Source organism: Heptranchias perlo, unplaced genomic scaffold (genome assembly GCF_035084215.1).
Source record: "Heptranchias perlo isolate sHepPer1 unplaced genomic scaffold, sHepPer1.hap1 HAP1_SCAFFOLD_729, whole genome shotgun sequence".
In the NCBI taxonomy this organism is placed as follows: domain Eukaryota; kingdom Metazoa; phylum Chordata; class Chondrichthyes; order Hexanchiformes; family Hexanchidae; genus Heptranchias; species Heptranchias perlo.
In genome coordinates this window covers 47608-70035 of record NW_027139760.1, presented here as the reverse complement: position 1 = coordinate 70035, position 22428 = coordinate 47608, and the positions used below count along the sequence as shown (strand labels likewise).

At 55.3% G+C, this 22428-nt stretch overlaps 1 protein-coding gene across 1 annotated transcript; it reads right to left on the bottom strand.

The window, feature by feature from the left end:
* Positions 1-4470: 4470 nt before the first annotated feature.
* Positions 4471-21739, bottom strand: LOC137318755 (protein PAT1 homolog 1-like). Its single transcript, XM_067981411.1, has 5 exons — positions 21609-21739; positions 13516-13618; positions 9917-10092; positions 8828-8911; positions 4471-4848 (listed from the first exon to the last, which is right to left on the bottom strand). Exons 1-5 carry the CDS (start codon positions 21648-21650, stop codon positions 4471-4473), a joined length of 783 nt encoding a protein of 260 aa, XP_067837512.1. The 5' UTR covers positions 21651-21739.
* Positions 21740-22428: the final 689 nt, after the last annotated feature.

Here is a 22428-nt window from a genome sequence, read left to right as displayed (position 1 = left end):
GGATGGGTGGAATGGATTCAGTCAGTGATAATACACGGAGCGATGGATGGGTGGAATGGATTCAGTCAGTGATAATACACGGAGTGAGGGATGGGTGGAATGGATTCAGTCAGTGATAATACACGGAGTGAGGGATGGGTGGAATGGATTCAGTCAGTGATAATACACGGAGTGATGGATGGGTGGAATGGGATTCAGTCAGTGATAATACACGGAGTGAGGGATGGGTGGAATGGATTCAGTCAGTGATGATACACGGAGTGAGGGATGGGTGGAATGGGATTCAGTCAGTGATAATACACGGAGTGTGGGATGGGTGGAATGGATTCAGTCAGTGATGATACACGGAGTGAGGGATGGGTGGAATGGGATTCAGTCAGTGATAATACACGGAGTGAGGGATGGGTGGAATGGATTCAGTCAGTGATAATACACGGAGTGAGGGATGGGTGGAATGGGATTCAGTCAGTGATAATACACGGAGTGAGGGATGGGTGGAATGGATTCAGTCAGTGATAATACACGGAGTGATGGATGGGTGGAATGGGATTCAGTCAGTGATAATACACGGAGTGATGGATGGGTGGAATGGATTCAGTCAGTGATAATACACGGAGTGATGGATGGGTGGAATGGATTCAGTCAGTGATAATACACGGAGTGAGGGATGGGTGGAATGGATTCAGTCAGTGATAATACACGGAGTGATGGATGGGTGGAATGGAGTCAGTCAGTGATAATACACGGAGTGAGGGATGGGTGGAATGGATTCAGTCAGTGATAATACACGGAGTGAGGGATGGGTGGAATGGATTCAGTCAGTGATAATACACGGAGTGAGGGATGGGTGGAATGGATTCAGTCAGTGATAATACACGGAGTGAGGGATGGGTGGAATGGATTCAGTCAGTGATAATACACGGAGTGATGGATGGGTGGAATGGATTCAGTCAGTGATAATACACGGAGTGAGGGATGGGTGGAATGGATTCAGTCAGTGATAATACACGGAGTGAGGGATGGGTGGAATGGATTCAGTCAGTGATAATACACGGAGTGATGGATGGGTGGAATGGGATTCAGTCAGTGATAATACACGGAGTGAGGGATGGGTGGAATGGATTCAGTCAGTGATGATACACGGAGTGAGGGATGGGTGGAATGGGATTCAGTCAGTGATAATACACGGAGTGTGGGATGGGTGGAATGGATTCAGTCAGTGATGATACACGGAGTGAGGGATGGGTGGAATGGGATTCAGTCAGTGATAATACACGGAGTGAGGGATGGGTGGAATGGATTCAGTCAGTGATAATACACGGAGTGATGGATGGGTGGAATGGATTCAGTCAGTGATAATACACGGAGTGAGGGATGGGTGGAATGGATTCAGTCAGTGATAATACACGGAGTGAGGGATGGGTGGAATGGATTCAGTCAGTGATAATACACGGAGTGAGGGATGGGTGGAATGGAGTCAGTCAGTGATAATACACGGAGTGATGGATGGGTGGAATGGATTCAGTCAGTGATAATACACGGAGTGAGGGATGGGTGGAATGGGATTCAGTCAGTGATAATACACGGAGTGAGGGATGGGTGGAATGGATTCAGTCAGTGATAATACACGGAGTGATGGATGGGTGGAATGGGATTCAGTCAGTGATAATACACGGAGTGATGGATGGGTGGAATGGATTCAGTCAGTGATAATACACGGAGTGATGGATGGGTGGAATGGATTCAGTCAGTGATAATACACGGAGTGAGGGATGGGTGGAATGGATTCAGTCAGTGATAATACACGGAGTGATGGATGGGTGGAATGGAGTCAGTCAGTGATAATACACGGAGTGAGGGATGGGTGGAATGGATTCAGTCAGTGATAATACACGGAGTGAGGGATGGGTGGAATGGATTCAGTCAGTGATAATACACGGAGTGAGGGATGGGTGGAATGGATTCAGTCAGTGATAATACACGGAGTGAGGGATGGGTGGAATGGATTCAGTCAGTGATAATACACGGAGTGATGGATGGGTGGAATGGATTCAGTCAGTGATAATACACGGAGTGAGGGATGGGTGGAATGGATTCAGTCAGTGATAATACACGGAGTGATGGATGGGTGGAATGGGATTCAGTCAGTGATAATACACGGAGTGAGGGATGGGTGGAATGGATTCAGTCAGTGATAATACACGGAGTGAGGGATGGGTGGAATGGATTCAGTCAGTGATAATACACGGAGTGATGGATGGGTGGAATGGGATTCAGTCAGTGATAATACACGGAGTGAGGGATGGGTGGAATGGATTCAGTCAGTGATAATACACGGAGTGAGGGATGGGTGGAATGGATTCAGTCAGTGATAATACACGGAGTGATGGATGGGTGGAATGGATTCAGTCAGTGATAATACACGGAGTGATGGATGGGTGGAATGGGATTCAGTCAGTGATAATACACGGAGTGAGGGATGGGTGGAATGGATTCAGTCAGTGATAATACACGGAGTGAGGGATGGGTGGAATGCATTCAGTCAGTGATAATACACGGAGTGATGGATGGGTGGAATGGGATTCAGTCAGTGATAATACACGGAGTGAGGGATGGGTGGAATGGGATTCAGTCAGTGATAATACACGGAGTGAGGGATGGGTGGAATGGATTCAGTCAGTGATAATACACGGAGTGATGGATGGGTGGAATGGGATTCAGTCAGTGATAATACACGGAGTGAGGGATGGGTGGAATGGATTCAGTCAGTGATAATACACGGAGTGAGGGATGGGTGGAATGGATTCAGTCAGTGATAATACACGGAGTGAGGGATGGGTGGAATGGATTCAGTCAGTGATAATACACGGAGTGAGGGATGGGTGGAATGGATTCAGTCAGTGATAATACACGGAGTGAGGGATGGGTGGAATGGATTCAGTCAGTGATAATACACGGAGTGAGGGATGGGTGGAATGGATTCAGTCAGTGATAATACACGGAGTGAGGGATGGGTGGAATGGATTCAGTCAGTGATAATACACGGAGTGAGGGATGGGTGGAATGGATTCAGTCAGTGATAATACACGGAGTGAGGGATGGGTGGAATGGATTCAGTCAGTGATAATACACGGAGTGAGGGATGGGTGGAATGGATTCAGTCAGTGATAATACACGGAGTGAGGGATGGGTGGAATGGATTCAGTCAGTGATAATACACGGAGTGAGGGATGGGTGGAATGGATTCAGTCAGTGATAATACACGGAGTGAGGGATGGGTGGAATGGATTCAGTCAGTGATAATACACGGAGTGAGGGATGGGTGGAATGGATTCAGTCAGTCCCAATACACGGAGTGAGGGATGGGTGGAATGGATTCAGTCAGTGATGATACACGGAGTGAGGGATGGGTGGAATGGATTCAGTCAGTGATAATACACGGAGTGAGGGATGGGTGGAATGGGATTCAGTCAGTCCCAATACACGGAGTGTGAGGGAACTTCGAGAATTGTGTGGATATCACAGAGCAAACGCCTGAGGGGAGAGGGAGGAAGGGAGGGAGGAATCGGAGAGAGATGGTGTCCTTGTTAAATATATAAAGTCTTCCAATCTCTTATTTTCACCTCCCGCTGTTGCAGCGAGCGGTTCCACGGGGCTGGTTCCCGACCACCCCCGTCGTCTGGTGCCTCACCGGAGTGCCCGGTCTCCCTCAGCTGCGAGGGACGCGTCAGTCGGCCACAGGAGGCACCACAGCCCGGCCCGATCTCGTCCACGCCCGACCGACACCCCGCCCGCACCGGATGGCGAGCGGCCACAGCTTCCTCGACTGCTCTTATGCCCCCGCCCTGCTGTTGCCGTTGGTCCAAGATCAGCGATCTCAGCACGCGTGCCTGTTGACGGGACCCGGGCCTTTTCTACTCTGTGCGGCCGGTGGCTCACCGGGAGTGGGTTACCTGCCTCAGGATAAGGGGTCGGCCATTTGAGACGGAGATGAGGGGAAATTTCTTCGCTCGGTGGGTTGTCAATATTTCAGTATACTCAAGGCCGGGATAGACAGATTTTTGGACTCTCGGGGAATCAAGGGACACGGGGGTCGGGAGGAAAAGGGGAGTTGAGGTCGAAGATCGGCCACGATCCGACTGAATGGCGGAGCAGGCTCGGGGGGGGGGCCGTATGGCCGACTCCTGCTCCTCATGCTCTGAAGTGCGGTGGCCCAGAATTGAACACAATACTCCAGCTGAGGCCTCAACAGCGCCAAGGGGTCCAGACCAGGCTGGACGACCCATCCAACACCTCCTGTCTGTGCGAGGGCGAGGGAGCTGGAAGAAACCCTCCCCAGAGCCTCGGGGCAAGGGCGGAGGAGCCGGGGGAATGGAAGAACGGCAAAAATCGGAGGAGACGGTTTAATTTTGAGGCAGCGAGCTGCGACGATCTGGAACTCGCTGCCTGAAAAGGGCGGTGGGAGCGGATTCAATGATAACTTTCAAAAGGGGCATTGGAGAAATACTGGAAGGGTTGCAGGGGGTGGGGAGGGAATGGGACTAATTGGACAGCTCTTTCAAAGAGCCGGCATGGGCAGGATGGGCCAAACGGCCTCTTTCGGTGCGGTGTCGGGAAGACAAGGAGGAAAAGACATCGGAGGAGACTCACCTGTTGGCTCATGATGTGGCTCATGGGCTGTTTGGGGGGCGTCCCGATGGGGGCCGTGCGCACGGGCGGGCTCCCGATCACGGGGGAGGAGGACCTGGGAGGGGGGGCGCGGTCCGAAAGGTCCCGGTCCTCGTCGTGCCCGAAGGCCGGCCTCTTGGGCAGGATGGAGTCCTTGGATGCAGACAGCGTCCTGATGTCCTGCAGGGGTGGGGGGGGAAAGAGGGAGGCACGGAGAGCGTTAGACGTTCTGAGCGCTGCAGGTTCCACAGGAACAGGAGGAGGCCATTCAGCCCCCCTCGAGCCTGTTGCACAGGAACAGGAGGAGGCCATTCAGCCCCTCGAGCCTGTTACACAGGAACAGGAGGAGGCCATTCAGCCCCTCGAGCCTGTTCCACCATTCAATGAGACCATGTCTGATCTGTATCTTAACCCCATTTACCCCCCTTGGTTCCCGAACCCTTAATCCCCCTCACCCAACAAAAATCGATCGATCTCGGGTTTGAAATTCCCAATTGACCCCCGGCCCCGACAGCTTTTTGCGGGGAGAGAGTTCCAGATTCCCACTCCCCCTTTGTGTGAAGAAATGCTTCCTGACATCACCCCTGGACGGGCCCAGCTCTCATTTTAAGATTCTGCCCCGTGCTCTGTACTCCCCCAACTTGGGAATGTGTCGGTGTTTACAGGGGGTCCCCGGAGAGCGTGTCAGTATTTACAGGGGGTCCCCGGGGAGTGTGTCTGTATTTACAGGGGGTCCCCGGGGAGTGTGTCTGTATTTACAGGGGGTCCCCGGGGAGTGTGTCTGTATTTACAGGGGGTCCCCGGGGAGTGTGTTAATATTTACAGGGGGTCCCCGGGGAGTGTGTTAATATTTACAGGGGGTCCCCGGAGAGCGTGTCAGTATTTACAGGGGGTCCCCGGGGAGTGTGTTAATATTTACATGGGGTCCCCGGGGAGTGTGTCTGTATTTACAGGGGGTCCCCGGGGAGTGTGTCTGTATTTACAGGGGGTCCCCGGGGAGTGTGTCTGTATTTACAGGGGGTCCCCGGGGAGTGTGTCTGTATTTACAGGGGGTCCCCGGGGAGTGTGTCTGTATTTACAGGGGGTCCCCGGGGAGTGTGTCTGTATTTACAGGGGGTCCCCGGGGAGTGTGTCTGTATTTACAGGGGGTCCCCGGGGAGTGTGTCTGTATTTACAGGGGGTCCCCGGGGAGTGTGTTAATATTTACAGGGGGTCCCCGGGGAGTGTGTTAATATTTACAGGGGGTCCCCGGGGAGTGAGTCAGTATTTACAGGGGGTCCCCGGGGAGTGAGTCAGTATTTACAGGGGGTCCCCGGGGAGTGTGTTAATATTTACAGGGGGTCCCTGGGGAGTGTGTTAATATTTACAGGGGGTCCCCGGGGAGTGTGTTAATATTTACAGTGGGTCCCCGGGGAGTGAGTCAGTATTTACAGGGGGTCCCCGGGGAGTGTGTTAATATTTACAGGGGGTCCCCGGGGAGTGTGTTAATATTTACAGGGGGTCCCCGGGGAGTGTGTTAATATTTACAGGGGGTCCCCGGGGAGTGAGTCAGTATTTACAGGGGGTCCCTGGGGAGTGTGTTAATATTTACAGGGGGTCCCCGGGGAGTGTGTTAATATTTACAGGGGGTCCCTGGGGAGTGTGTTAATATTTACAGGGGGTCTCCGGGGAGTGTGTTAATATTTACAGGGGGTCCCTGGGGAGTGTGTTAATATTTACAGGGGGTCTCCGGGGAGTGTGTTAATATTTACAGGGGGTCCCCGGGGAGTGTGTCAGTATTTACAGGGGGTCCCCGGGAGTGTGTTAATATTTACAGGGGGTCCCCGGGGAGTGTGTTAATATTTACAGGGGGTCTCCGGGGAGTGTGTTAATATTTACAGGGGGTCCCTGGGGAGTGTGTTAATATTTACAGGGGGTCTCCGGGGAGTGTGTTAATATTTACAGGGGGTCCCCGGGGAGTGTGTCAGTATTTACAGGGGGTCCCCGGGGAGCGGGTAAGTATTTACAGGGGGTCCCCGGGGAGTGTGTTAATATTTACAGGGGGTCCCCGGGGAGCGGGTCTGTATTTACAGGGGGTCTCCGGGGAGCGGGTCTGTATTTACAGGGGGTCCCCGGGGAGCGGGTTAATCCTGGCATGGTTTGCCTCAGTTTGAAACCACCGATCTAAGGCTCTGTCCAGCTCCCCTGCCTGGACTCCACCAGCGGACCTGGGGGAGAGCATCAAACATTATTCAACCTTTGAGGAGAGAGAATTTCTCCTCAAGCTGGCTTTAAATTGACCAGCCCGAATTTACGTTTCTGTTCTCCCCGATCGTAACGGGCCCGGTTTACCGTAAAGTAACGCTATCCGTGTCACCTAATGCCTTATGCACCTCAGTGATGGGTCCCCTCATCCGAGGATCTCTCCAGACTCGAGAGCTCAGGGCCCTCCCTCCAACCTCATCCCCATTTCACAGAATGACACGGCACAGAAGGAGGCCACTCGGCCCATCGGGCCTGTGCCGGCTCTGTGGAAGAGCTCTCCAATCAGTCCCTGCTCTTTCCCCCCGTCGCCCTGTAAATTTTCCCCCTTCGAGTATCTCTCCGATTCCCCCCTTTTGAAAGTTATTATTGAATCTGTTCCCACCGCCCTTTCAGGCAGCGAATTCCAGATCATCGCGACTCGCTGCGTAAAAAAACATTCTCCTCATCTCCCCCTCTTTCCCCGATTATCTTCAATCTGCGTCCTCTGGTTCCCGACCCTCCTGCCCACTGGAAACACTCTCTCCTTATTTACTCAATCAAAACCCCTCCTGATTTTGAACCCCTCGATTAAATCTCCCCTTAACCTTCTCTTCTTAGATTCTCTGCTCTCAGGAGAATTACATGGAATGTACAGGCCATTCGGCCCGACTGTGGTCTATCCCGGTGTTCCTGCTCCTCCCTCCCCTACTCCATCTCACCCTATCACCATCTCCTTCTATCCCTTTCTCCCTCATGTGTTTATCGAGCTTCCCCTTAAATCCATCTCCACTATTCACCTCAACTACTCCTTGTGGGAGCGAGTTCCACATTCCCACCGCTCTCTGGGGAAAGAAGTTTCTCCTGAATTCCCCGATTGGATTTATTGGTGACGATCTTATATTTATGGCCCCCCGAGTTCTGGTCTCCCCCCACAAGTGGAAACATCTTCTCTACGTCTACCCTATCGAACCCTTTCATAATCTCGAAGAGCATAAGAAATAGGAGCAGGAGTAGGCCATTCGGCCCCTCGATCCTGCTCCGCCATTCAATCAGATCATGGCTGATCTTCGACCTCAACTCCACTTTCCCGCCCGATCCCTTGATTCCCCTCGAGTCCAAAAATCCATCCATCTCAGCCTTGAATATTCTCAACGACTCAGCATCCACAGCCCTCTGGGGTAGAGAATTCCAAAGATTCACCACCCTCCGAGTGAAGAAATTCCTCCTCATCTCAGTCTAGGATGGCCGACCCCTTATCCTCAGACTATGCCCCCTGGTTCTAGACTCTCCAGCCAGGGGGAAACAGCCTCTCAGCATCTACCCTGTCAAACCCCCTCAGAATCTTATCTGTTTCAATGAGATCACCTCTCATTCTTCTAAACTCCAGAGAGTATCGGCCCATTCTACTCAACCTCTCCTCATAGGACAACCCTCTCATCCCAGGAATCAATCTTTCAGGTCACCCCTCAGCCTTCTGAGGGATTAAGTCGCTTCTCTTGGGATGAACAATTGGGATTGGCCTGTTGCTCGTCTCTGCACCCTCTCCAGTGGGGGGTATCTCGCTAGGCAGAGAGTAAGGAGACATCGCTCACTACAGGTCACTGAGTGACCCCCTTGCCACAGGTCTGCACAGCCTCCTCCAAGTGACATTTCAACGCTTGGAAATGACCCAGAGTTCGCCAGTTCAAAACCCACCCCGACATTTTTGCGGAACTGAACTCAATCAAGGTGACAGCTTGCTGGGGGAAAAAAAAACTGACCACGGGAGCGGCCGCAATGGGATTGAAAACAGAAGCCGATCGCTCCCGGCCGGTCTGGGCCTTGCGAACCGGCACGTCACCGTGGCGATGGGCAGGACAGAGTCGCAGCCAGGTCCTGAGGCCAACTTCAATGGAAAAGACTCGAACTGAAGTTAAGAAAAGGTTTATCCACGTACCTCCAAGTGTGACAGGAGAGGATTCCCGATCCCTCCAAACGCCATGGGGCCCTCCCACATGCTGGGGTTCAGACGAGGTGGCGCCTGTGGGAGAGGAAGAGGATTAGCAGGCAAGCTTTAAACAGGCTGTGGGGGGGTGCAGTGCTCAACCTGCTGTGTCTGTGTTTATCCCCCCAGCCCAAGGAATGATTTAATCTGAAGGAGGCTGATAGTGGAACTGGAAGGAGGGCCAGAGCAGGAATGGAGAGGGGGCCAACGCTGGTGCTGCAGGGCAGTCGGAAGGCACCACGAGCTCGCCTGTGACGGAGGGCGGCAACGCACCACGAGCTCGCCCGTGACGGAGGGCGGCAACGCACCGGACGAGCTCGCCCGTGACGGAGGGTGGCAACGCACCACGAGCTCGCCCGTGACGGAGGGTGGCAACGCACCACGAGCTCGCCCGTGACGGAGGGTGGCAACGCACCACGAGCTCGCCCGTGACGGAGGGTGGCAACGCACCACGAGCTCGCCCGTGACGGAGGGTGGCAACGCACCACGAGCTCGCCCGTGACGGAGGGTGGCAACGCACCGGACGAGCTCGCCCGTGACGGAGGGTGGCAACGCACCACGAGCTCGCCCGTGACGGAGGGTGGCAACGCACCGGGCGAGCTCGCCCGTGACGGAGGGTGGCAACGCACCGGACGAGTTCGCCCGTGACGGAGGGTGGCAACGCACCGGACGAGCTCGCCCGTGACGGAGGGTGGCAACGCACCACGAGCTCGCCCGTGACGGAGGGTGGCAACGCACCACGAGCTCGCCCGTGACGGAGGGTGGCAACGCACCACGAGCTCGCCCGTGACGGAGGGTGGCAACGCACCACGAGCTCGCCCGTGACGGAGGGTGGCAACGCACCACGAGCTCGCCCGTGACGGAGGGTGGCAATGCACCGGACGGGTTCGCCCGTGACGGAGGGTCGCAACGCACCACGAGCTCACCCGTAACGGAGGGTCGCAACGCACCATGAGCTCACCTGTAACGGAGGGTCTGAACACACCCGGGGGCGAGCTCGCCTGTAACGGAGGGTCTGAACGCACCCGGGGGGGAGCTCACCTGCAACGGAGGGTTGGAATGCACGGCCCTCATGATGGCAGGGTCCTCCAGCTCGCTGTCGATGACCAGCTTGCTGATGCTCTCTGCCAGGTTGTCCTCCTTCAGCAGGTCGTCGGGATCCCCGGTCTGGCCGCGCAGCTCGGCCATGCGCTCGTGCTGCTCCTCCCAGTCGTCGTCTAGCCGGACAGAAGTGCGAGGGTCAGACAGGAGCCCGCGTTCCCTTCGCTCTCTGCTCTGGAGAGTCAAACCAATGTCTAACCGGCAGCCTCCCCTCTACCCTCCTCCACTCCACCCCACCCTACCCTCTCCTAAAAGGACTCTCGCCAGGCAACAGCTGCCTGTAAATTCAAGCACGAGCCCAGGCAGCCACTGAAACATAGAAAATAGGAGCTGGAGGAGGCCATTCGGCCCCTTCGGGCCTGCTCCGCCATTCACAATGATCATGGCTGATCGTCTAACTCAGTCCCCTGTTCCCGCTTTCTCCCCATATCCCTTTAGCATTAACATGCCAGCCCGAGGCCTCCTCACCACCATTGCCAAATTATATAGAATTTACAGCACAGAAACAGGCCATTCGGCCCGACTGGTCTATGCCAGCAAACGAGCCTCCTCCCTCCCTACTCCATCTCACCCTATCACCATCTCCTTCTATCCCTTTCTCTCTCATGTGTTTATCGAGCTTCCCCTGAAATCCATCTCCACTATTCCCCTCAACTACTCCTTGTGGGAGCGAGTTCCACATTCCCACCGCTCTCTGGGGAAAGAAGTCTCTCCTGAATTCCCCGATCGGATTTATTAGTGACGATCTTATATTTGTGGCCCTCGTTTCGGTCTCCCCCCCAACACGTGGGAACATCTGCTCCTGCTGTTGCTCACATGTTGCCCCTACCAACTCGCACTTCCAGGGTCATGGGGGAAGAGCAGGGCGGGAGGGGGGACAATGGGACTGACTGGACAGCTCTATCAAAGGGCATGGGAAATAAACCTCGGCCATCGGCCTCGCGCTACGAGTGACCGTGCGTACGGAATCCAGTGGGTGCCCAGAGGACAGGTGCAACGTTTGAAACAGGCTGCCCTCCAACCTGCACGATTTAGGTCAAACTTTCCCCTGCGATTTCAATTCGGGCAGGAGGGTCGGTAACCAGTGACCCCCTGGGTTAGAGAGAGGGGAAATCAGCCAGGGTTCCTGCTCCCGATCACTGTCCAGTGACCCCCTGGGTTAGAGAGAGGGGGAAATCAGCCAGGGTTCCTGCTCCCGATCACTGTCCAGTGACCCCTGGGTTAGAGAGAGGGGGAAATCAGCCAGGGTTCCTGCTCCCGATCACTGTCCAGTGACCCCCTGGGTTAGAGAGAGGGGGAAATCAGCCAGGGTTCCTGCTCCCGATCACTGTCCAGTGACCCCCTGGGTTAGAGAGAGAGGGAAATCAGCCAGGGTTCCTGCTCCCGATCACTATCCAGTGACCCCCTGGTTTAGAGAGAGGGGGAAATCAGCCAGGGTTCCTGCTCCCGATCACTGTCCAGTGACCCCTGGGTTAGAGAGAGGGGGGAAATCAGCCAGGGTTCCTGCTCCCGATCACTGTCCAGTGACCCCCTGGGTTAGAGAGAGAGGGAAATCAGCCAGGGTTCCTGCTCCCGATCACTATCCAGTGACCCCCTGGTTTAGAGAGAGGGGGAAATCAGCCAGGGTTCCTGCTCCCGATCGCTGTCCAGTGACCCCTGGGTTAGAGAGAGGGGGAAATCAGCCAGGGTTCCTGCTCCTGATCACTGTCCGGTGACCCCTGGGTTAGAGAGAGGGGGAAATCAGCCAGGGTTCCTGCTCCCGATCACTGTCCGGTGACCCCTGGGTTAGAGAAAGGGGAAATCAGCCAGGGTTCCTGCTCCTGATCACTGTCCGGTGACCCCTGGGTTAGAGAGAGGGGAAATCAGCCAGGGTTCCTGTTCCTGATCACTGTCCAGTGACCCCTGGGTTAGAGAGAGGAGGAAATCAGCCAGGGTTCCTGCTCCCGATCACTGTCCAGTGACCCCTGGGTTAGAGAGAGGGGAAATCAGCCAGGGTTCCTGCTCCCGATCACTGTCCAGTGACCCCTGGGTTAGAGAGAGGGGGAAATTAGGCAGGGTTCCTGCTCCCGATCACTGTCCAGTGACCCCTGGGTTAGAGAGAGGGGGAAATCAGGCAGGGTTCCTGCTCCTGATCACTGTCCAGTGACCCCTGGGTTAGAGAGAGGGGGAAATCAGCCAGGGTTCCTGCTCCTGATCACTGTCCGGTGACCCCTGGGTTAGAGAGAGGGGAAATCAGCCAGGGTTCCTGCTCCCGATCACTGTCCAGTGACCCCCTGGGTTAGAGAGAGAGGAAATCAGCCAGGGTTCCTGCTCCCGATCACTGTCCGGTGACCCCTGGGTTAGAGAGAGGGGGAAATCAGCCAGGGTTCCTGCTCCCGATCACTGTCCAGTGACCCCTGGGTTAGAGAGAGAGGGGAAATCAGCCAGGGTTCCTGCTCCTGATCACTGTCCAGTGACCCCCTGGGTTAGAGAGAGAGGAAATCAGCCAGGGTTCCTGCTCCCGATCACTGTCCGGTGACCCCTGGGTTAGAGAAAGGGGAAATCAGCCAGGGTTCCTGCTCCTGATCACTGTCCGGTGACCCCTGGGTTAGAGAGAGGGGAAATCAGCCAGGGTTCCTGCTCCCGATCACTGTCCAGTGACCCCTCGGTTAGAGAGAGGGGGAAATCAGGCAGGGTTCCTGCTCCTGATCACTGTCCAGTGACCCCTGGGTTAGAGAGAGGGGGAAATCAGCCAGGGTTCCTGCTCCCGATCACTGTCCAGTGACCCCTGGATTAGAGAGAGAGGAAATCAGCCAGGGTTCCTGCTCCCGATCACTGTCCGGTGACCCCTGGGTTAGAGAAAGGGGAAATCAGCCAGGGTTCCTGCTCCCGATCACTGTCCAGTGACCCCCTGGGTTAGAGAGAGAGGAAATCAGCCAGGGTTCCTGCTCCCGATCACTGTCCGGTGACCCCTGGGTTAGAGAAAGGGGAAATCAGCCAGGGTTCCTGCTCCTGATCACTGTCCAGTGACCCCCTGGGTTAGAGAGAGAGGAAATCAGCCAGGGTTCCTGCTCCCGATCACTGTCCGGTGACCCCTGGGTTAGAGAAAGGGGAAATCAGCCAGGGTTCCTGCTCCTGATCACTGTCCAGTGACCCCTGGGTTAGAGAGAGAGGAAATCAGCCAGGGTTCCTGCTCCCGATCACTGTCCAGTGACCCCTGGGTTAGAGAGAGGGGGAAATCAGGCAGGGCTCCTGCTCCTGATCACTGTCCGGTGACCCCTGGGTTAGAGAGAGAGAGGAAATCAGCCAGGGTTCCTGCTCCCGATCACTGTCCAACGCCGAGGTGGGTGCTGGGCGAGGAGGGATCAGGTTCAGCCCGCGATGCCCTCCATGGTTGAATACTCTGCCGATAAACGTCTGGGTTCCCAGTGATGAACGGGCACTCACTCACATCAGGAACTCTTGGCGGCCGGTCCCAGAAGGGAGGAGGGGGAAGAGAGAGAATTTCTACGCTGACGTTCGACGGGCACGCGGAGAGACTGCGCAGGCCGACGACTCACCCAACGCCCCGGCCCCAAACGTGTCCTCATTGAACTGGTCGATATTGGGGTCTTCCTCTCGGAGGGCCTCTTCATCTTCCTCGATCGGGCTGTCGTCCAGAGACTGCGAGGGGGAGAACAGGATATAGAATCATAGAAGGGTTACAGCATGGAAGGATGCCATTCGGCCCGTCGAATCCGTGCCGGCTCTATGCAAGAGCAATCCACCTAGTCCCACTTCCCCGCAGCCCTCCAAATTTTTTCCTTTCAAGTACTTATCCAGTTCCCTTTTGAAGGCCATGATTGAATCTGCCTCCACCACCCCCTCGGGCAGTGCATTCCAGGTCCGAAACACTCGCTGTGTCAAAAAGTTTTTCCTCAAGTCCCCTTTGGTTTTTTTGCCAATCACCTTAAATCTACGTCCTCTGGTTCTTGACCCTTCCGCCAAAGGGAGCAGTTTCTCTCTATCTACTCTGTCTGGACCCTTCATGATTTTGAACCCCTCGATCAAATCTCCTCGCGACCGTCTCTGCTCCAAGGAGAACAACCCCAGCTTCTCCAGTCTGTCCACGTAACTACAGTCCCTCATCCCTAGAATCATTCTAGTAAATCTCTCCTGCACCCTCTCTAAGGCCTTCACATCTTTCCTAAAGTGCGGTGCCCAGAACTGGACACAATACTCCAGTTGTGGCCGAACCAGTGTTTTATATAAAGGTTCATCATGACTTGATAAGAATATAGGATAATTGATTAATAATCAAGGGAGATTTTAACAATCCTCGAATATGCTGGCAAGAGGTAGGTAAAGGGGTAGACGGAGTGGAGTTTGTACAATGTGTGCAGGACTCCTTCCTTACCCAGTGTGTAAAAAGCCCAAGAGAGGAATCACAGCTGGATCTAGTAATGGGAAATGAACCAGAATGGATAAGAGAAGTAAACGTAGGGGGAGCATCGAGGCAATAGCAATCACAATATGATAAGCCTTAAGATAAAGACTGAGAAAGTCATTAGTAAGACAAAGACCAAAGTAACGAATTGGAAAAAAGCTGATTTTCAGAGGATGAGACTGGAAGTAGGGAAAATTTACTGATAAACCAAGAAATAGAACAGCAATGGGAAACATTTAAAATGGCGATCAATGGAGGCCAGGAGAAATATATCCCACTAAGAACCGAGAAAAACCAGCCAGTAATGACGCGCCATGGACGAATAAAGAAAAAGGCACACACCAAACACAGACGACAAAGGAGAGGATGACCAAAGGAAATACGAAAAGGTTAGGAAAGGAGTTAAACAAACAAACAGAACAAAAAGAAACTACGAAACGAAATCATCTAGGAATATAAAAATAGTATTGTACAGACACATCAATAACAAAAGAAAATTCAGGATAGGGATAGGGATCCACACGATAAACTCACAAGTAGCGACAGTGAAATGGCAGAAATATTGAACAGTTACGTTGCGCCAGTAATTTTTTTTTTTATTCGTTCATGGGACGTGGGCGTCGCTGGCGAGGCCGGCATTTATTGCCCATCCCTAATTGCCCTCGAGAAGGTGGTGGTGAGCCGCCTTCTTGAACCGCTGCAGTCCGTGTGGTGAAGGTTCTCCCACAGTGCTGTTAGGAAGGGAGTTCCAGGATTTTGACCCAGCGACGATGAAGGAACGGCCGATATACTTCCAAGTCGGGATGGTGTGTGACTTGGAGGGGAACGTGCAGGTGGTGTTGTTCCCATGTGCCTGCTGCTCTTGTCCTTCCAGGTGGTAGAGGTCGCGGGTTTGGGAGGTGCTGTCGAAGAAGCCTTGGCGAGTTGCTGCAGTGCATCCTGTGGATGGTCCACACTGCAGGCACAGTGCGCCGGTGGTGAAGGGAGTGAATGTTTAGGGTGGTGGATGGGGTGCCAATCAAGCGGGCTGCTTTGTCCTGGATGGTGTCGAGCTTCTTGAGTGTTGTTGGAGCTGCACTCATCCAGGCAAGTGGAGAGTATTCCATCACACTCCTGACTTGTGCCTTGTGCCAGGGCAATTAACAAGATATTAGAAGAGATCAAAAAAGATATTACGACAGTTAAGATAGAAAGGGGGGAGATAATTGATAAACTAATCAAACTTCGAGAGGATAAAACCCCTGGTCCGGATGGATTGCACCTGCGAATATTAAAAGGAGTTAGGGAGGAGATTGCAGAGGCACTGTTACATATATATAAAAATTCATTAGAAAAGGGAATAGTGCCAGAGGACTGGCGGGCAGTTAATGTGATTCCAATATTTAAAAAGGGAGATAGAACCAGTCCAGGGAACTATAGACCAGTTAGCTTAACATCAGTGGGAGGAAAGATAATGGAATCTTTACTCAAAGATGTAATAGAAAAACACACACAAATCACTAAAAGTAGCGACACAGGTTAATAAGGCCATAAAAAAGGCAAATCAAACACTGGGGTTCATTTCGAGAGGGATAGAATTGAAAAGCAGAGAAGTTATGTTAAACTTGTATTGAACCTTGGTTAGACCACACTTGGAGCACTGTGCACAGTTCTAGTCTCCATATCACACTGGGAGCACTGTGCACAGTTCTGGTCTCCATATCACACTGGGAGCACTGTGCACAGTTCTGGTCTCCATATCACACTGGGAGCACTGTGCACAGTTCTAGTCTCCATATCACACTTGGAGCACTGTGCACAGTTCTGGTCTCCATATCACACTTGGAGCACTGTGCACAGTTCTGGTCTCCATATCACACTGGGAGCACTGTGCACAGTTCTAGTCTCCATATCACACTTGGAGCACTGTGCACAGTTCTGGTCTCCATATCACACTGGGAGCACTGTGCACAGTTCTGGTCTCCATATCACACTGGGAGCACTGTGCACAGTTCTGGTCTCCATATCACACTGGGAGCACTGTGCACAGTTCTGGTCTCCATATCACACTGGGAGCACTGTGCACAGTTCTGGTCTCCATATCACACTGGGAGCACTGTGCACAGTTCTGGTCTCCATATCACACTGGGAGCACTGTGCACAGTTCTGGTCTCCATATCACACTGGGAGCACTGTGCACAGTTCTGGTCTCCATATCACACTGGGAGCACTGTGCACAGTTCTGGTCTCCATATCACACTGGGAGCACTGTGCACAGTTCTGGTCTCCATATCACACTGGGAGCACTGTGCACAGTTCTGGTCTCCATATCACACTGGGAGCACTGTGCACAGTTCTGGTCTCCATATCACACTGGGAGCACTGTGCACAGTTCTGGTCTCCATATCACACTGGGAGCACTGTGCACAGTTCTGGTCTCCATATCACACTGGGAGCACTGTGCACAGTTCTGGTCTCCATATTATAAAAAGGATATAGAGGCACTGGAGAAGGTGCAAAAAAGATTTACAAGGACGATACCAGAACTGAGAGGTTTATAACTATCAGGAAAGACTGAACAGGCTGGGGCTCTTTTCTCTGGAAAAGAGAAGACTGAGGGGTGACCTGATCGAGGTCTTTAAGATTATGAAAGGGTTCGATAGGGTAGACGGAGAGAAGATGTTTCCACTTGTGGGGGAGACCAGAACTAGGGGGCCATAAATATAAGATCGTCACTGATAAATCCAATCGGGAATTCAGGAGAAACTTCTTTCCCCAGAGAGCGGTGGGAATGTGGAACTTGCTCCCACAAGGAGTAGTCGAGGTGAATAGTGGAGATGGATTTAAGGGGAAGCTCGATAAACACATGAGGGAGAGAGGAATAGAAGGAGATGGTGAGAGGGTGAGATGGAGTAGGGAGGGAGGAGGCTCGTGTGGAGCATAAACACCGGGATAGACCTGTTGGGCCGAGTGGCCTGTTTCTACGCTGCATGTTCTATGTGACACAGGGCACGTTATCAATTAAACCCCGTCACCATTACACACGACCAATCGAAATGGGCCAACCTTTACTGGGGGGGAGGGGGGGGAGGGACAGGATGGGGGCCTCATGTCACAAGCTCTCCATTTTAATCCAGGTTGGCGAAGGGCCAGCTCGGAGACCACTGCAACAAGGAGGAGGCTGATTCAGCCCCTCGAGCCTGTTCCGCCATTCGATGAGATCAGGGCTGATCTATCTCCCATCTCCCTCCACCCCACTGGGCTCCATCTCCCTTAATACCCTCGGGCCAGCAAAAATCTATCGATCTCCAATGTAAAATGATTAATTGAGCTAACATCGACTGCTTTTAGTGGGAGGGAGTTCCACACATCTCCCACCCTTTGTGTGAAGAAATGTCTCCAAACTCCTCTCCTGAATGGCCCGGCTCTGATTTTAAGCAGATTCCTCCTACATTTAAAGCCCTCAGGCAGCTAATTGTGGAGGATGCTTTACCTCAAATGGGTGTCCTCCGTGGCTCGGCGAGGAGCACAACAGCCTCGGAGTCAGGAGGGCGTGGGTTCGAGCCCCCACTCCAGAGATTTGAGCCCCATAATCCAGGCCCACACTCCCCGGTGTCGGTACTGAGGGAGCGCCGCACTGTCGGAGGGTCAGTACTGAGGGAGCGCCGCACTGTCGGAGGGTCAGTACTGAGGGAGCGCCGCACTGTCGGAGGGTCGGTACTGAGGGAGCGCCGCACTGTCGGAGGGTCGGTACTGAGGGAGCGCCGCACTGTCGGAGGGTCAGTACTGAGGGAGCGCCGCACTGTCGGAGGGTCGGTACTGAGGGAGCGCCGCACTGTCGGAGGGTCGGTACTGAGGGAGCGCCGCACTGTCGGAGGGTCGGTACTGAGGGAGCGCCGCACTGTCGGAGGGTCGGTACTGAGGGAGCGCCGCACTGTCGGAGGGTCGGTACTGAGGGAGCGCCGCACTGTCGGAGGGTCGGTACTGAGGGAGCGCCGCACTGTCGGAGGGTCAGTACTGAGGGAGCGCCGCACTGTCGGAGGGTCGGTACTGAGGGAGCGCCGCACTGTCGGAGGGTCGGTACTGAGGGAGCGCCGCACTGTCGGAGGGTCGGTACTGAGGGAGCGCCGCACTGTCGGAGGGTCGGTACTGAGGGAGTGCCGCACTGTCGGAGGGGCGGTACTGAGGGAGCGCCGCACTGTCGGAGGGGCGGTACTGAAGGAGCGCCGCACTGTCGGAGGGTCGGTACTGAGGGAGTGCCGCACTGTCGGAGGGTCGGTACTGAGGGAGTGCTGCACTGTCGGAGGGGCGGTACTGAGGGAGCGCCACACTGTCGGAGGGTCAGTACTGAGGGAGCGCCGCACTGTCGGAGGGGCGGTACTGAGGGAGCGCCGCACTGTCGGAGGGTCGGTACTGAGGGAGAGCCGCACTGTCGGAGGGTCGGTACTGAGGGAACGCCGCACTGTCGGAGGGTCGGTACTGAGGGAGCGCCGCACTGTCGGAGGGTCGGTACTGAGGGAGCGCCGCACTGTCGGAGGGTCGGTACTGAGAGACTTTCAATGAGATCACCTCTCATTCTTCTAAACTCCAGAGAGTATCGGCCCATTCTACTCAATCTCTCCTCATAGGACAACCCTCTCATCCCAGGAATCAATCCAGTGAACCTTCATTGCACGGCCTCGAAGGCAAGTCTATCCTTCCTTGGATAAGGAGACCAAAACTGTACACAGTGCTCCAGGTGAGGTCTCTCCAAAGCCCTGTTCAATTGTAGTGAGACTTCCTTACTCTTGTACTCCAACCCCCTTGCAATAAAGGCCAACGTACCATCTGCCTTCCTAATTGCTTGCTGTCCCTGCATGCTAACTTTCTGTGTTTCTTGTACCAGGACATCCAAATCCCTCTAAACACCAACATTTAATAGTTTCTCACCATTTATATTGTTTTTCTATTCTTCCTACCAAAGTGAATAACCTCACATTTCCCCACATTATACTCCATCTCCCACCTTCTTGCCCACTCACTGAACCTGTCTATATCCCTTTGCAGACTCTCTCTGCGTCCTCCTCACTGCTTACTCTCCCACCGAGCTTTGTATCATCAGCAAACTTGGAGACATTACACTCGGTCCCTTCATCCAAGTCATTAATATCGATTGTAAATAGCTGAGGCCCAAGCACTGATCCCTGCGGTACCCCACTAGTTACAGCCCGCCAACCCGAGAATAGAAACATAGAAACTAGGAGCAGGAGTCGGCCATTCGGCCCCTCGGGCCTGCTCCGCTATTCAATATGATCATGGCTGATCCTCCATCTCAATACCATATTCCCCGCTCTCTCCCCATACCCCTTGATGCCTTTTGTGTCCAGAAATCTATCCGGCTCCTTCTTCAATATACTCAGTGACTCGTCCTCCACTGCCCTCTGGGGTAGAGAATTCCACAGGTTCACCACCCTCTGAGTGAAGAAATTTCTCCTCATCTCAGTCCTAAATGTCCTCCCCCCGTATCCTGAGACTGTGACCCCTGGTTCTGGACTCCCCAGGCCATCGGGAACATCCTCCCTGCATCCAGCCTGTCTCGCCCTGTCAGAATTTTATATGTTTCGATGAGATCCCCTCTCATTCTTGTAAACTCGAGTGAACACAGGCCGAGTCGACCCAATCTCTCCTCATACGTCAGTCCTGCCATCCCAGGGATCAGTCTGGTAGATCTTCATTGCACTCCCTCCATGGCAAGGACATCCTTCCTCAGATAAGGAGACCAAAACTGCACACAATACTCCAGATGCGGTCTCACCAAGGCCCCGTACAACTGCAGTAAGACATCCCTGCTCCTGTACTCAAATCCTCTTGCAATGAAGGCCAACATACCATTCACCTTCCTAACTGCTTGCTGCACCTGAATGCTCGCTTTCAGCGACTGGTGTACAAGGACACCCAGGTCTCGTTGCACCTCCCCTTTTCCCAATCTATCACCATTCAGATAATAATCTGCCTTTCTGTTTTTACAACCAAAGTGGATAACCTCACATTTATCCACGTTGTACTGCATCTGCCATGTTCTTGCCCACTCACCCAACTTGTCTAAATCACATTGGTGCCTCTTTGCATCCTCCTCACGGCTCACATTCCACCCCAGCTTTGTGTCGTCTGCAAACTTGGAAATGTTACATTTAGTTCCCTCATCCAAATCATTGATATATATTGTGAATAGCTGGGGCCAAGCACTGATCCCTGCGGTACCCCACTAGTCACTGCCTGCCACCGGAAAAAGACCCTCTGTTTACTGTCTGTCAACCAATTCTCAATCCATGCCAGTATATTCCCCCCAATCCCATGGGCTTTAATTTTACACACTAACCTCTTGTGTGGGGTGGAGGGGGGAGGGGGGGAGGGGGGTGGAGGGGGAGGGGGTTGAGGGGCAGAGGGTGAGGTGAGGTGAGGGAGGGTGAGGTGAGGGAGGGTGAGGTGAGGGAGGGTGAGGGGCGGAGGGGGGGGGGGAGGGGAGGGGCGGAGGGGGGGGGGGAGGGGCGGAGGGGGGGGGGGGGGGGGGGAGGGGGGGGGGGAGGGGGGGAGGGGGGGAGGGGGGGGGAGGTGGAGGGGGGAGAGGGGGGGGGAGAGGGGGGGGGGGGGGAGAGGGGGGGGAGGGGGGTGGAGGTGGAGGGGGGGGAGGGGGGTAGAGGGGGTGGAGGTGGAGGGGGGAGGGGGGTAGAGGTGGAGGGTGAGGGAGGTGGAGGGGGAGGGGGAGGGGGGGTGGAGGGGGAGGGGGGTGGAGGGGGGGAGAGGGGGGGGAGGGGGGTGGAGGTGGAGGGGGGGGAGGGAGGTAGAGGGGGAGGGGGTGGAGGGTGAGGGGGGTGGAGGGTGAGGGGGGTGGAGGGTGAGGGGGGTGGAGGGTGAGGGGGGTGGAGGGGCGGAGGGTGAGGTGAGGGAGGGTGAGGGGCGGAGGGGGAGGGGGGTGGAGGTGGAGGGGGGTGGAGGGGGAGGGGGTTGAGGGGCGGAGGGTGAGGTGAGGGAGGGTGAGGGGCGGAGGGGGAGGGGGGTGGAGGGGGAGGGGGTTGAGGGGCGGAGGGTGAGGTGAGGGAGGGTGAGGGGCGGAGGGGGAGGGGGTGGAGGTGGAGGGGGAGGGAGGTGAGGGGCGGAGGGTGAGGGGGTTGAGGGGCGGAGGGAGGTGAGGGGCGGAGGGTTGAGGGGCGGAGGGAGGTGAGGGGTTGAGGGTGAGGTGAGGGGCGGGGGCGGGGTGTTTTTCCTCACCTGCCCGCCCGCTCCCCCGAAGCCGAACATCTCCCGGGACATTTCGCCTCACGATGACCGGACGGACGGACCGACCGCGAGCCTCATCTCCGGGGCCGCGCCATCGACACTCGAGCTCCAGCACCCCCCCCCCCTCCCCCACCGCGCCTGCGCGCAATGGCCTCCTCCCGCCCGACTGAGCATGCGCGCCGTGCCTCCCCCCACCCCCCCTCCGCGCGACTGAGCATGCGCGACATGCCCCGCCCACCGCCTTCCCCGCGACTGAGCATGCGCGACGTGCCCCGCCCACCGCCTTCCCCGCGACTGAGCATGCGCGCGATGCTTTCCTCTCCTCTCTTCCCCCCCCCCCTTCCCGTTTGAGCCACCTCTCCCCCACTGAGCATGCGCGCGATGCCCCGCCCACCTCCTTTGCCCCGCGACTGAGCATGCGCGCGATGCCCCCGCCTCTCCCCTCCGACCGAACAACCCCCCCCTCCAACCTCCGCCGATGGGCCGACTGCGCCTGCGCCGACCTCGCCCACTGACGGAAATTGCCGAAGAGCCGAGAGCTGGCTTCGGCGATGCGGGCGGGGCCGGGGGGGGACCCAACGGGCATGCGCGACTGAGACTCCTCCCCCCCCTCGCCCTGGGAGGCACCGGGCATGCGCAGTGGAGGGGGGGGAGGGGGGGGGGGGGCTGAAGCGGTGACGTCAGCGAGCCGCCGAGCTCGTGCTCCAGGCTTGCCCGGGAGAAGGGGACAGAGAGGGAGAGGAGGGAGGGAGGGAGAGGGCCGAGCGGCTCCAGGGCTGCAAAGCCTGCGGGTTTAAAACGTGCAATCGAC